At 36.4% G+C, this 16,281-nt stretch overlaps 1 protein-coding gene across 1 annotated transcript in view; it reads left to right on the top strand.

Moving 5' to 3' along the window:
• SHOC2 (SHOC2 leucine rich repeat scaffold protein) overlaps window positions 1-11,387 on the top strand; it is a 65,656-nt gene extending 54,269 nt beyond the window's left edge. Inside the window, exons 4-9 of the mRNA XM_050898987.1 lie at window positions 821-951; window positions 4,543-4,731; window positions 6,063-6,185; window positions 8,320-8,457; window positions 8,951-9,068; window positions 10,996-11,387. Of these exons, the coding sequence (XP_050754944.1) occupies window positions 821-951; window positions 4,543-4,731; window positions 6,063-6,185; window positions 8,320-8,457; window positions 8,951-9,068; window positions 10,996-11,204 (908 nt within the window). The 3' untranslated portion in view covers window positions 11,205-11,387. The remainder of the gene's footprint in view (window positions 1-820; window positions 952-4,542; window positions 4,732-6,062; window positions 6,186-8,319; window positions 8,458-8,950; window positions 9,069-10,995) is intronic.
• The last annotated feature ends 4,894 nt before the right edge of the window (window positions 11,388-16,281 follow it).

Below are 16,281 nucleotides of genomic sequence, written 5' to 3'. Positions count from 1 at the left end.
TCAAGGTCTTACTACCTGCAGGAGAGTCTAAATGCCCCAGCACTGTATAGTTCAAAGACATCCTTAAGCAGTTCATTTTGGTCTTGAGTACTTGTTAGGTGGTAGAGGTTGGAGGTAAAGGAACTTCAGATGGGAAATTTTCAAGTTGCAAGTTTCTCAAGAATTTTTTTCCTGACAGAAACACATACCAACTGTGACTGTTGGCCTGGCAATATTCAGAAATATTTTTATATGCACTATTGTCCAGATTTTTGCGGACTTCCTCCAGACTTTTCCTTCAGTATCATTCAGAAAACTTAGAAGTTTTTTTTGTTTTCCTATCACTTTTTAAAGACTTTGTTGCTTTTGGAGGATGGTAAAGGTTTTTTTTTTTTCCCTGTAGAGGAAATTGTTTTGCCAGGACCTGAGCTGTGTGATGTATGCCCAAGTTCTGGTAATATGAGTCATGGCATTGAATGATGCTATCTGTAATTTTAAGAAGTCATTTTGGGGACATCTGGAAAATGATAGAGTGTTTTGTTGGTAGAAAGATCAGGATAGAAGGACTTCTACAATAGGACGTAAGCCTTGCTTGCTTTACCATATTATGCGCAACTTAAGAAGAATATTTAATATGCACAATCTACTTCTGCATGGTTGACTTCAGTGTTGGAAAGCACTGTAATCTGTGTACCTCCTGTTTTGGGGATGATAGCTCTGTTTCACCATATGAAAAGTTTGAAGTGTAGAGTGTGAGACAACAGAATAATCAGAAGTCAAACCTTGTTCTGTGACTTTGTGTTAATCTAACGATATATTAATACCTGTTTCCTACCTGTAGGAAATCTGTCCAGTCTAAGTCGTCTCGGCCTGAGGTATAATAGGCTGTCAGCAATTCCGAAGTCTTTAGCAAAATGCAGTGAACTTGATGAACTGAACCTGGAGAACAACAACATTTCTACTTTACCAGAGGTGAGAATTAGAGGGAGTGGATTGGGGAGAGAATGTTGTTGTAAGGCATCGGTGTTTTGCAGAGGGATTGGAACATGTGAAATTATTTCATCTTGCATCGTAACTCTGAGGAATACCCTTTGTTTTAATCTCCATGTGTGTAATGTGAAATATTGCAATTCTGTACATATTAGGTGTATCTAACTAGTATAGAAGAACTAATGTTATACAACTTCAGTCAAAAGTGGGAGCAATACATGTGATTGTATTTGCTGTCCTGTCTCTCTAGAAAACCTTAAATAAGGAGTCCAGGTTCCCACCATTCAAGCTAGATAAGTGTTTCTTGGTGTTTCTGTTTCGTGGAGGTGGGGAAGAAGTAGAAAAATGAAAAATGGGATATCTCTTTCCCCATCTCATTGAGGCAAGAATGACCTTTAAGAGAATGACCTTTACCTTGGGTAAAGCTTGTCACAGCTACTTGGCCTCAGCATTCTCATTTTAATGTGGAAAAGGGTGCTGTTGACATCAATGTGATATCATGTGGCAACTCGTTGACACACCTTCCATCAGTTATGAAAAATAAAATTTGCATCGTTTTTCAGCTTCCAGTGACTCTGTGAGGATCACAGGAGAAAGAGGAAGAGAAATCTGTTTTCTTGCTTTTCTTTTCATAGCTACTGCACTTGATTGTCTTACCTTGGTCTCTCTTGCTTCAAGCTTAGCGTGGGACCCAGGAAAATGTCCATAGTTAGAAGTTCTGGAGCCACCTTGTCAGTCTCTTCAATTAACACATTCCCTGAACAGAGTGCTTTGCTAGCTCTGGGGCAAAGAGGCAGAAGGTCCTAGTCCCCAGTGCATCTGTACGTTTTTATATACTCCTTCTCTAGAGTTGTCTGAACGTGCCCCTGTGGCCTCCAGTTTCACAGTCCTGGATAGCTAGTTTGTTACAGACCATTTTTAAATACAGCTTTGATGTCTGCAGACTTTGAAACTATTTAAACTGCTGGGTTACACCTTTAAACCTTTCTGTTTTCTTAATTTCTTGAGACTATTTATCAGGGCAGCAGAGTGTGAGATGCTCAGCTGCATACTGTATACTTTTGGTGCTAGTAAACATTTAGAGAAAAATGTTTGACTTGAAGCATTAGTGCCTGGGAAGAATTGCTCCAATAACAGAAAAAAATCTGATGTGATTGATTCTTATTTTGGATATTTCTTCCATTGCTTTAGAACCTTTTGAGGTGAAGGCTTCAGGACATGACATAGAGTTTATATTCTGTTCTGTTTTAATGATGGTCCAAACTGCTTTCCTAAGCTGTCATTTCCCCCCCCCCCCCCCCCCCAGATGTATTAATTACTAGTATAAAATGAGTTAAAATGTTATCTAAAGAGGTATATAGGAAACTATACATAGAAGAAAAAAACCAAAATGCATTTGGAGTTAGGCAAAGTGCTCATAGTAGGAAAGTGCAGTGAGTAACTACTTTCCTTTAGATAAATTTCTGAACTCAGCAATGATAGACTGAAAACAGGGAATTTAATAAATGTTTGGGTAAAACTATCATTTAAGAAAATGCTTCTGAGTGAAAGCCACCAGGCTGCTTTTAAGATGAGAGCTAAGCTAGCCCGCCCCACCCAGACATATTATAAAAGCAACTACGGTATAATTACAAAAAGCTAATGTGACTGTGCTGCCTTCTTCACGTATATTTGCCAACAATATGTTCAACACTTAAGCTGCTACCTTGCAGAAATGTATAGTTTATACTGTAATCTATTTAAAGTAAAACATTCTGTGCTATAGTACAAAGAACTGTATTTGTGGAAGAAACTTCTGAATTTCAAAACACAGCTGAAGCTGCTGACACAATGCGTAATAAATATTTTATCTTAAAAGGATGGGCTGGGAGAAGGCAGCACTGCCACAGCTCTCATAGATATAAGAGCATTGTTCTCTTTGTACTGCCAAAGCTCTCTTGCTTCCCTTCAAATGTGTTTAATTACTCTAGGCTATTAGAGTGTATTAGCTAACATATTTTTAATATTTTTTGTATGGAAGCAGACTTCAAAAATGGCTTTTTGAAATGCCAAGATCCATTTGAAGCAATAAAGTGTGTTTGTAACAGAGCTCAGGGACTGCCTAACCCTAGGACAAAGAATATCTGTTAATTAAAGTATAGCTAGAAGCAGTATTTCCTAATCAAAGATTATACTAGTTAATGATTAGGTTAGATTAATACTGATCTGAAGATCCATCATTTTATCTTTGGGGGGGAAATTGCTTCACTGGTATTTGCTGAGATGCCCCCAGAATTGTACTTCAGTGCTTAAAGTTTTAGCCATGACATATAGACAAGTCCCTATTTAGTCCTGTTTTGTTTACAATAATGTTAATAAACTATTTAGAAAAATAGCCAAAGCTTTCCTGGTGAAACAGCAAAGCCATGTTCTTAAAGCTTTTACAGTGAATATAGCACTGAAATTGCAATCCAGAAATACTGACATTAGGAATATGGTTGGAATCATTATCTTGTTACCGCTCATTCCTGATTGCAGATCTTGCATTATTTATGGTATGTAATGCCATGCATAAATCTCCAATTTCTGTGATACTTAAGCAAATAGGGCTGAATTCAAGTTGGCATAGTAATAAGCAAAGGTGACACTTCAGCAGTAATTTAGATCTCATTATTCATCCCCACAGTTCCAGCAACGTGCTTGGCACGTAACTAACAGATAAACTCTGAGATCTGCGCTGCTCAGATTTTAGAATCTAATTAGATTGTGAAGTGAAGTGAGACTCTGGATTCAATGGGCAACAATTGCTATCCAGTTTAACTCCAGGCTTCTTGCTTTTCATTCCTTAAGGGGGGAAGGGGAAAAGAAAAAAAAGGTGGAGTAGTAATTATTTAGGAATATTTTGAAAACAGGAAAAAAACCTGGAATTTCCAAACCCTTCCCTTCCCATTCTTTTTCTCTGTCCTGTCTGATTATCTGAAACTGTTACAGCCTAAAAGGAAACTTCTACCAGATGTGATCACAATATGGATTTTTATTAAATTAACAAAGATTTGTACTGGAAGTATCAAATGCCTGTTTGAAAAACGGTGCATGCAGTTGATACTTCTTTGGGCTCCACTCTCAACTGTGAGCAGGCATCAAAATTGAGTGAGCTGCAGTTGGGTGGCGTTGGCCGGAGCTGGGACCGCTGTTCAAGATGGACACGCTACTGACTGCGCCTGCCGGCTGCTGCCCCTGCGCTCTTCAGAGGTGCCCAAGATGTAGCAATGTGTTATTAAAAAAATTCCTTTCAGAGGAGGAAAGAGTTACAAAACCTCCCCAACTTGTGCTTTTAAATGTGATATGTTTGCTTTTTTTGTATCTGGCTGTATGTAAGGAGAAAGGGGGAAAAAAGGTAAAGGCTGATGACTGTGAGCAGAGATTTTTGCTGATGAAAGTTTTATCAAATTTAACACTGGCTTGTGTGTTGCAACACTTATGTAGGAGATGGACTTGAGGGGGAAAAACATTTCGAATTAGACCCATGAGGGAAAAGAGATGTATTCAAATAAATCTGTCCTAAGTTCCTGGGTGGTTTTCTTCTCTCTACAGGGTCTTTTATCCAGCCTTGTCAAACTGACTAGTTTAACACTGGCCAGGAACTGCTTCCAGTCCTATCCCGTGGGTGGCCCGTCCCAGTTCTCCACAATCTACTCTCTCAATATGGAGCACAACCGCATCAATAAAATCCCCTTTGGAATTTTCTCTAGAGCTAAAGTATTAAGTAAGCTGAACATGAAGGTGAGGCACAGAAACATGCTACTGTGTGTAAAATCAATGAGGAGTACTGTTTGCTGCTCCATGAATTCTGGCAAACTTAATGATATAAGGAATGAATTTATCACGCTGAGTGGACACTGCTGCTGTCACATATAGAAACAATTCTGTATTAGTTTAAAAATGTACTATGAAGATGTTATTGATTTGTCTTTATTTTTTTTAGTTAAGCTTTTGTCACATTTTCTTGAGTTTGAACAGTGAAAATAAAGTTGGTTGCAAAGTTCTTGAATATTCACATGGGACACGAGCATGTAGAGTAGCTTATTTCTTTGCCCCCCTCTACTGTTACAATTTAGATTATAAACAAAATTATGTAAAATATCTTTTTTGAATATATTCTTTCAAAACCTAAGTTTGGAGCCTTTTGGCAGTAGTTGTAGAACACAGAAAAAGAACCTTTAAGTCCGTGCTGTGTACACTTAGAGTGAAGAGAACTAGGGAAAAGAGATGATGTTTTTCTATTAACGGGTTTGTCTCAAGTTCTTAAATTATTTAAAAAAAATAGATAATGTTTGAGCAGTAGCTAAGCTCAGCTACTGTTTTAGAATATCTTTTGGCACAAATGGATTCTCAATTTGCATTAAGACTATTTTTTATCACATACCCATTTGTAACTTTGCATGTTTACCAGGACTTTGTATGACCTGGGGTTTTTTTAGATTTTGTGGTGTCTGGTTTAGATCAAATTTTGTAGCAATGTTTTGAGCAGTAAGATGTTCAGATTCATTTCAGATGCTTTCACTCTGAGCCATTAAGGTATATTTCCTTTGTGGTGTGTGTGTTTTGGTTTGGTTTTTTTTTCCCTTGTTCTTTTTTTTGTGTGTGTGGGGGGGTTGTGTTTGGGTTTTTTTTGTTTTTGGTTTGTTTGGTTTTTTTTTTAAGCAAACTCCATATATTTTTAGAATTCCAGCGTTGCTGATAGCACCTTTGTAAGTTATGGTGAATTTTCTGTTCTTTTTTCCCCGACCCTCCATTGTATTCAGCAAAGAAAGGATAAAAAAATGTTTCAACTACTGGGACGCATGAAATCTTGAGAATTATGTACTTCTAATTTTTCCACTTCAGTTCATATTAGTAACAGAGAGTCAATTCTGTAATTCTAGGTTGGGACTGCTTATTATGTTTGGAGGAATTTAAAAAATATTTGGCCAATTATCAACATTTTATTCTTCTGATTTAATTATCGACTATTGTGTTATGAAGTATTTTGTAAGCAGTTTGTTTAATCTCTCAGATGCCTTGCCAGCTTCTTGCAAGCGCAGACCCTAAATGTTTGATATGTTAAATCACAGGACAATCAGCTGACCTCTCTCCCCTTGGACTTCGGGACTTGGACTAGTATGGTAGAACTGAACTTAGCGACTAATCAGCTTACAAAAATCCCTGAGGATGTATCTGGGCTTGTTTCTCTTGAGGTGAGAAGAGTATAAATGAACAGCTAAGTGAATCCCTGCAAATAGGCGTGCTCTACTTCAGGTTTAAGTAATACTACTTTTGGGTCAAATAAGGCTAAATAAATATATGTATGTATGCTATTTAATTAGATGTTTTCATCTGTTTATGGTTGTTGTCAACAGCTTTTTGAATGTTGTTCTTTAGGCTCTAGATGAGTGCCTGTGCACAAATTGCTAAGTACATATATATTTTTAACTATGTAGAAAGAAAATTTTTCTCAACAGGAAGTTAGTGTTGTAAATGCAGTGGCACTGAACTCAGTTCGATTCCCGGAGAGACCAGCATGGAAACAGCAGGGATGAGAAAAACGTAATGAAATGGTCTACAGCCAGAGGTGGCTTGAATGTAGCGCTGTGAACCTTGTAGGCAGCCAGGTGGGAATTCTCGGCCTTTGAGGGGGAAGAACTCATAGGTTGAAACTGTGAACTAAACCTGTTGTGTCCCCTAGTCCTGTTTCCCAAGGTACCATCAGCAGAGACAAACTTAATTGCCTTGGATGGACATAAAGGTAGAGGTGCTTGTTCAGGCAGTTGAGGGGACTTCATAGCCTCTGTGAGCTGCTTGGAAAAATCTGTTAAAGTACAATAGCAAATGGCATATTTGAAATTGCAGATTTCCAGTGTGACTGCTGTTCTAAATAATTAATAGTTCCTGTAGTTTGGGGCAAAAATTATATGGCAGAGTAATAGCTATTTAGTGGCCCAGTTCCCTTTAAGTTAAGGCTGTGATTGATGTGATTGGGAAGTTAGTAACCTCTAACAACTGGATTTGCCGGTGGTCTGCCAGCTGCCGAAGCTGGAGAGCTGCACGGTCCGCAGACCCGTTATAGCACTATTTTTCTCTGTAATTAAAGAATCAAATACAAAGAACTATTTGGGCAGTGTTTACACAAAAGTGAAGGTTCCCACAGCAGTGCTAAGTCAGCTGTGTTGCATGTAGGTAATATTCTCTGTTCCTGCCTTTGTTTCTTGATACATGATTAAAACATTACTGTTCTTATCATTCTGTGTATATGGTAGCACATAAAGGAAGGCCACCAAAATACTGCTTGTGCTAATGCTAAGATTTTGGCTTTTATGCATTTTGATTTTCAGTTTGATTTTAGCCTTATTTTCTATTCTGTTCCTGCCTTTGGTGTTTCCACGTTACATGAAGCTAGTGAGAGTTCGGATTGGTACAAGCCAGGCATTTGCAACCTTGGCTGGCTTAGCAGGGAGTTGTGTGTGGCTAGGATGAGGGTTCACACTGGGTGCTCTTTCATATCCTTGTGTTTCAGTGTACCTTATTAAATAACTAGATAATAGCATTGTTTAATCAGTAATTAATTACCTTACTACTTGCTGTGTTATGAGGCTTGATTACTTCAAGGACTGCAAGACTTCTCTGGAGGAAAAATGGTGTACTAGCGTAACCCCTGTTAACTTGCTTGTGGTATAATGAATAACTCTGTTAATTGACATTGCAAATAAGGATACATTTCTTGAACCTAGGGTATTTATAATTCAACTTAGAAAGGAGGACAAGAACAAGAAGATAACAGTGTAGTAGGGGTGGGTGTGTGATAGAAGACCATTCCAGAAAGCCAGTGGATACCTGTGCAGTGTTCTGCTTAGGTGCTCTGATCTGTATGCTTACTTGCTGCTGCCCTTAACTAAAGGGACATAGGGAGAAGAGGAAGTATTAAGCTTTTTCAGGAGGACTTGGCAAGCACAGCAAATAATGTAGAACATGATTATGAGATAGCTATAAGGAAGCATAACAAAATGATAGGGAAGTCCAGGAAGAAATTGTTTTTCTTTGGTCATTTGACAAAATAAGGTGTTATTTGTTTTTGCTCTGCATTTATTATTATGTAAAATAATATTTGAAAGAATTCTGTCATAAATCTATGTATTTGTATCATTAAAGACTTTTAAAAAATTATGTTAATCACTGATTCGATTTTTTTATCTTTTCAGTTTGCTTCCATATTTACATGTAGGCTAATCTTGGACTTCATTACTTGAAAATATAAAAAGATCCTGTCTTAATTTGTTATTTACTTATTGCATTGCTGAAATTCTGTACGTTTGTTTGTTTGGTTTTTTTTTTGAGGTTCTTATCTTGTCAAACAATCTACTAAAGAAACTTCCCCATGGAATTGGAAATCTACGGAAACTCCGAGAGTTAGATCTAGAGGAAAACAAACTGGAATCCTTGCCAAATGAAATAGCTTACCTCAAGGATCTGCAGGTGAAACACTAATTGGCCGAGATAAACATCTTATGTCCTTTATTTACACCATGCTGATTTAATTACAGCTAGTTTGATGAGGGAAACTATTTGGGACTGGACATAGAACCAAAAGTTAAGAATCTTGTGCAACTTCATCCACAATCTGTCCCCACTAATTCTTCCCCAGATTTATCAGTTAATATTGAGCAAACAAATTTTGAAGAGTTTAACTTTTGTACCATGAGTACAATACTGCCACAGGAATAGCCTCTGATTTCATTCATGTTCATGAAAGCTTTTATATTTAGGCACATGTTTTACTATGCACTATTTTATTTTTACGTTTAGTGGTGCTTAATAGAGGTCTGAAATGTTGTTGAAGGGTAGAAATTTTTTTGTTCAAATGCTGGAGCATAGAACCCATCAATTTATCAGCTATGTATCTTGTTACTTGCTGTCATTTGAAGCAAAAGTCATTAAGTTAATTTTAAAATTGTGTTTTTTCCCTTAGAAATTGGTTCTGACTAATAATCAGTTGACCACCCTTCCCAGAGGTATCGGTCACCTTACCAATCTGACGCACCTTGGGCTTGGAGAGAATCTTCTCACACACCTTCCTGAGGAAATTGGTAAGATCCCTTTTTCTGGTTTTATGCAGCGTGCCTGAGCCAAAGCATGTTACTGACACATAAGATAAGCATCTACTGTGCTCATAAGTAGAGGCCACAAAATTAATTTGAAACTTCCAGATGTACGCAACCTGATGTGAAGCATGTGCCACAGGAACAGCACTGTAGTGTATGATCTTTATCTTGCCGAACTGAAGTGAAACGAATGGTCTAGCTTTTTTCAGTTCTTCTGCAGAAAGCTGCCGAACACACATTAACTTGGAATGGTGAGATTCCTTTTCTCTCCAAATGCTCCCACAATTTGTGTATTATCAGTCACTTAATGTCATAAACCTATTCGTGGAAAGAAAAAGGAAACACACTGGTCCTACTCTAATTCCATGGTGTAGACAAAAACCTTGTGTAAGGTGTAGACAGCTGAAGCAAATGTTTCTGTTGATAGTCCCTCTGCACACGCTTCTGTTTATAGACCATCATATTGTTTTTCACCTTGATGAGATAAGAAAAGGAATTGAAGAGGAGCAAATCTACAGAAAGAAAGGGAGGAATAGGATTCTTTTTGTCTACTTGAGACATTCAGAGTAAGTGGGATTCAAAGCACCTGAAACTGAGAGTCCACGTTGCTGTTATAGTTGGTCGCAAGCATATAGGTCCAGAGCACGATTCTGAGCACTTAAGTTAAAATCTTAAAGTTAGAGCTTATTATGGAGGAAAAAATGATGGGACAAGCTACACATAGCAAAATGTGGTCAGAAACAGTGATGTGCGGATGGGGAAGGCATGGTCTGTCTCTCCCAGCATCTTCAGTGAAGAACTATTACAGCTTCTGCTCATCTTGTATGTGCCTCAGTGTGAGAAGAGCCTAAAACAATCTAAATCTGGAGCTTTGTAATTTAGTTCTTAAGTTAGTGGAGAGAGTTTGGATGCTGTGGAAACAAGCTGTGGAATTAAAATCAGTAAGCACACTTGAAATACTATTGTAGGAGTACAATTTGGTTATTAAAGCTGGTTGTCTTAACAGATTAGAGAATATTTTCAGATGTGACTACTTCATCTATCATGCTATCAGTTATTTCTCATTATTTCTTCTATAGCCTTTCCTTTTTGTTGGTTTTCCATGCCTTGAGCCCTGGCTACTGCTTTTTCTTGTGAAAGATTAATTAGTCTTTTAGGTTATAGGAGATGTTTTTATGGTATATAAGATTGGAAAATGGGGAATGTTTTGAGGAGGACTTGTATGTTTGGAGTGTATTTCAAAGATATGGATTAATTTTGATATTTGATTGCTGTGGAGGAATGGCAGTCTTAAGAAAGAAGAAATTACTCCGTTTTCCAGCTTCTGATTAATCTGTTGCAGTCTCTGTAGTAGAGGCAAGTTGTAAAATTTGAATTCAGGAAAAAATTTTCACACAGGTTTGTTCCACTTAATAAAGTCACTGCTGTGCAGACGTCTCTCCTGCTTTCTTCCTGTGGCGCATTACAGTTACAGCTTCAGGTCTTTAATATATCGGTTCTAATTACATAAAAGGTATGGCATAGGTATTTTTAAAGAGATAATAGATACTGTATGGTATAAATATTTTCTAGGCCCTTCTAACTAGATAGCTGTTCAATGTTGCCTGCAATTGCAAAGCACTTGGCTGAACAGTTACACTGAAGTCCCTCTTAGTTCTCTTACTCAGTTCAGTTGTTATCTAAAGGACATGTAGTACTGGATATTTTTACGGGGAAACTAAAGCAAATTGGTTCTTGCTTAGGTACCAGTGAACAGAAAACATGCTGTGCTTGAAAATAGGAGTTTGGATGAGTCACTGACTCAAGATTCTATATAGTAAAGAATCTTCAAGTGGACTTAGAGCTTCTGTGTAAAAGTTATAAACTGCATGAATCAGAAAAATACTACTTTGTATTATTTTATTTTCACCAGGTACACTGGAGAATCTGGAAGAACTGTATTTGAATGACAACCCCAATCTGCACAGCCTTCCCTTTGAGCTGGCTCTTTGCAGCAAACTGTCAATAATGAGTATTGAGAACTGCCCGCTCAGCCACCTTCCACCTCAGATTGTTGCAGGAGGACCCTCCTTCATCATTCAGTTCCTAAAAATGCAGGGACCATATCGTGCCATGGTCTGATGCTAATCGGATTGTCCAATACACTGTACAAAATACAAACTGCATTAATGTTGTAGTTGTCTGTATATGTATATATAATATAATATATGTGGTTTATATTATATTATATATATATATAAATATATAAATAATATAAAAAGGCAAATTTAAGACTGCATTATGTGTTTCTGCTAATAGAGGAATCATAGCCATTTAGATTTTTTTTATTCTGTAAAAATGCTTGTCTAAGTTTTCTTTGCTGAATTTGATGGAAGTTGTCTGAATAATCTGGAAATGCCAGTTCATTTAAAGCAATTGCCAATGAACTCAAAGTTTAAATTTAAGGGACAAAAATAGTTTTGCTTAGATTTACTTTCAGTTAAGAGAAATGTATAACCTTTATATAATGAACTTTTCTGTTTTCCTCCCTCTTTTTTTTTTTTTTTTTTTGTGTCAAAACCTGAAAGGGTCATGTGTCCTGAGGTTGGGATTTTCTTTTAACTTATTTTGAGATTTGAAGCAAATGGTGGTTTTATATTGTTTACAGTCAGAGTAAATCACTGGATTTTGTTTTATTCTGATTTGCTCTGTTTTAATCAATCATATCTAGAATTTATATGCCTCTGCTGATGAATTTTTATCAACCGGTTTGTATACTAAAAACATATACTCATCAGAACAACTGGCAGGTGAAAAGGATGCAGTCAAAACAAAAGAAAAAGAAAAGAAAAAAAGCTTGAATTCCTTTAAGTCTTGTTTCCCTGAGTTATCAGTTGCAGGCATAACATATCTGAACTGAGCCTTTTGCGGTTGGTCTTTTCTAGCACAAGTAAACCTTTTCAGATTGGTAAAAACGTTGAGTATACTCAGTGAAGAGCGGTTTTCATTTTGTGAAGTAACAAGTCCATGAGGTCTAACAGTACAGTTAAGTGGCAAGGAAATAATATATATGTACATTTTTATTACAATGTTGAGTCATAAACTACAGCAGGCAATTTTAAGGATTCCTTATAGTCCTTGTACAATAAATGAATGTGTCTTACTTTTAAACACTGCAATATATGTAAGTTTTAAGGTTGGTTAACAATGTACTATGGTTTTATATCTTGACTTGCCTTGTACCTCCTTCCATTATGGAACTTCTGTGTCCAAGCACAATATCTTCACACTGTGCTGTTTTGCTGCTGAACTAAATGCACTTTTCCCCACAGATGGGGCACTTGCTTCAAAATATTCAGTTCAGTATCTTGATTATTCTTTTTTAACTTCATCCTATCTGTTTCAGTATTAAACCGATCTATTAAAAAAGAGGCACCTTTTTCATTTGTGCATAGATGTTGGTAGCTCAAGAGAAACACTGTAAGTAGTGGACATTCAGTTTTATCATGACTTTCTTGGTTGTTTAAAAGGCAGAATATGCTTCAGGGACATTTACACTATTGCTGCACTTGTAGGGCCAGTTGTCCTTTTTCAGGAGGGTCGGAACTCGAGGTGGTTGCATTCCACGGTTACTCAAGAACTGTCCAGTTTATACTCATTGGAATTGCTGCTGGGGTAGTGTGACTTAGAGGACAGTACCTTTTGAATGACATCAAATCAACCGATGCCATGGGAAATCTGTTCAACATGCAGAAGTTTGGGAAATATTATTTCTGGCTTTCAGGCGTGCTTACTTAGACATATTGCCTTGATCTATTTGCATTCTGTTTTGTCGTATGTCTTTTCATTAACAAGGAGTAAGTTTAAATGGAAGGCAGGTGGAGATATAAAACCTTAGAGGGCTTAAACATGCTGTAAAACTATTGTAGATGTCACTGGATTTTACTAAGTAATGTTCTGTTCTTTCTCACACACTCTGTCTCTGTCCCGCCCCCCCCCCCTTTTTTTTTACAGCTACTGTAGCTTTTCAGTTTAGACTTTAGTTTATAAAAGGCTAGTTCCTTACAGTTCTGCCTGAAGTTTAATCTTTCTCAGCATTAAGGTGTTAAAGTATGAAGATGCTGAAATGCTTAGTATCAAGACTGTAATCTAACTTCTGAATATACTGCTAAATCCGTATTTGTGCCCTCAGGTCACTAGGGGAAACTGGTTTGATTAATGTGGTTCCTTAAAACAAAAGTGGCAACCCCTTGTGTTTTCAAGCATCTTGGTCTCATTCCCTGTCTGCTCCTCAATCCCATTTTTATAAGCGTTGATGGGATTGAATTTGTTTAGTTTGTAAATATGTTAATTATTCACCTTGTTAAGGTACATGGTTAATGACTGTATGATTGGAGCTGACCCTCTCTCACATAAATTCTTGTGGAGAAGTTGGCTACCAAAATAGTGCTCGTTACACTTGCTTAAAAACAAACTATTCTTTTCATTACACATATAGGAATAAAGCAAGCTATGTTTTAATTCATTACTATATTAAAAACAGGATATTTTTTCAAACTATCTTTATACTAGTATGGTTGTTGCAATGCCAGGTAATCCTGAGCCCTGTTTTAGGAGTTTAATTTTATACATTCTGAGGCGAACGCTTATTTTTTCAGTGTCTCAAGAAAGATTTGAATAAAAGCAGTATGAGAGAAGCTCTGGTACAGGAGAAATCAACTCAGAAGAATTTGTAAAGTTCTTCAAAAATTATCTAAAAGTTTAAGTATTAAATGTGTGGCATGGATTGGGAATAGATGCATATAAATCCATATAAGTACATACATGGATTTATATCCAGATCTATACACAGATCCATATAAATCCAGCTGTTTTGATCATTCAAAACAGTCTTACATCCTGACATAACAGACTTTTGCATTTCCCAGGATGCTGGATTGTTAACTGGTGCAGTTTCTAAATTGTATTTAATGCCTGATGACATTCAGTTGGACACATGTGCTGGCTTATACATGTTTGAGAATTTTGTTTGGCCTAATCAATTAAAGTATGAATGGAAATAACTTCATCCTGACAAGTGTATGTATGCATACATATATGTATATATGTATCTATATATGTATGAAAGCATAGACAAGGTGGAGAAATTAATTCTTTATGGCATCTTTGAAAACAAGATGGAGAAGCAGGTGATTCCCAGATACTTGTATTAAATATTTATCCCCCTTGCCATACTGGGGGAAATAACTTAGAAGGGTTATTGAAAGTTTGACAATCTTTACTTTGGGTGAAAATCATGACCTTGATTGCTTGCCCATAGACAAAATATCAATTTTGTATGTGTCTGTGCCTATGTACATAAGAATATGTACATATATACATGCTCCCTAAAGACACTATCCTGGATCATGCCTTGATTTAACAAGCTGAATTACTGTACTATAGACTATATAGTATTATGGAAGTCTGGTAAGGTGTAAAGCAGATTAGGGATTTGTTAAATAATGAAAAGAAGGAATAATTGCCGTTATGACTCAGTTGGTCACATACTGCATTTAAATTTACAAAATAGAAAGTTGTTTGGTAATTCTTTGCAAAAATGTTTTCTTTTAGTACAAACCCATTAAAATTCTGTCTCTGGCTGTCCAGTATGTAAGTTCGTCACCAAAGTTGTCTAGTATAAATGCAGTGGGAATGCTGCTTGTAAAGTTGGGTCACACAGTTGTGTAGTTGGCACTTTTCCGTTTGCCAGATGCTGTTGGAAACTTTGAAATTCATATACCCTTTTTAGAAAGAGGTTTGGGTTGTAGAATATTTGCTTCAGTGCCTCTCTTGGATTTAGGTTTTCTCTGCAGTTTTGTCCATCTTTGCTAATGTTGTGTGAGAAAGTGCACGTTCAGACTTCTTGAAGGTCATGTTTGCTCATGTACATGATTTAGTAAATTAGTACTCAAACTGTCTAGCTGATTAGCACTTAAACCCATTGTGCCACCTGGAATTCAATATCATCTTTAATCCTGGGAGTTTGAAAAATACCTTTTATTTAACAATTAGAAAACTTTGAGAGGTTATTTTTTTCTCTTTTTTTTTTTTAAACCCAAAAATAAATTCAATTTCTGAATCAGTACAAACCCATATCAGAGGAGTCTTCATATCTGGATGCAACTAAGAATTTTCATATAGTCAGTATCACACCTCAGTTGTATCAAATCAGCATGCCAGAATATCTTCTAATTAGAAATTAGAAATGTGCAGTTGGCAGCAATTTGCACAACACAAACTTCAAGGCACAGTAAGGACAAGTACAAACAAATGGTAGTATCTATAAATGGTTTTTGTTTTTATGTTAGCAAAGATCAGAAAATTATGTTTATTATTCTGATGTTTAGGTCTTAACCAGGACTGCACAGGACTTTTGCTGTGGAAAAATACCAGACCACACTAATTTTGTGGTTAAAAGCTAAACAAGAGTGTAAACAGTCTACAAAAATGTACTTTTAATCTGAGTTATTGTAATGTTGATTGTTATGTCTATATAAAAGATTGCCTTGCTTTTTTATAAGAGTCATTCTGTATCAATGCATTCATTATAAATAGTATATTTGTAAATAAGCTGCCAATGAGTCTTTTGGAAGTTTTCTAGTATTTCTAGTCTAACATTGACTTGGATGTAAGTTGTACTTCTGCAGTGCCCCAAATTATCAAGAACTCCTTTCTCATTATATACTCATCACTCTTCAAAAGACCTCAAGTAAAATATAGATTTTCATGTAGAGCAATAACAGCAGTCTTCAAAAGTTTTATATGATAGTAACTGCTTTACTCAGTCATGTAGATTGGACACCTTTTATAGAGCAAATGTTGGTAAAATCTTTTACTTTCATTTTGTTATAGTACAGTTGGGCATATAGTAAAAAAAAAAAGCCTTTCTCTCTGAAAGGGAAAATAAATCTTGGATTTTAGTGCAAAATGCATTTCAACAACAAGAAAATTAAAGTAGGTATAGAATTCTGGTGCCTAAAAGACAGACACCGGCATTTAAACTTCTGGTTTAATAAAAGACAATATTGCCAAGCTGACATGACACGGCTCTAAACTGATGTCTCTTAACTCTGTAAAGCTCATTACGATAGACGCTATTTCAAGAAGGTCATGCTTACATCATGTCCTACAAACAAAAAAAATGCTAGTATCCTTTGAAGTCAGAATAGAAACACCT

The sequence above is a fragment of the Gymnogyps californianus genome, chromosome 6, assembly GCF_018139145.2.
Source record: "Gymnogyps californianus isolate 813 chromosome 6, ASM1813914v2, whole genome shotgun sequence".
Lineage (NCBI taxonomy): Eukaryota > Metazoa > Chordata > Aves > Accipitriformes > Cathartidae > Gymnogyps > Gymnogyps californianus.
This window is presented reverse-complemented; position numbering and strand designations above follow the sequence as displayed.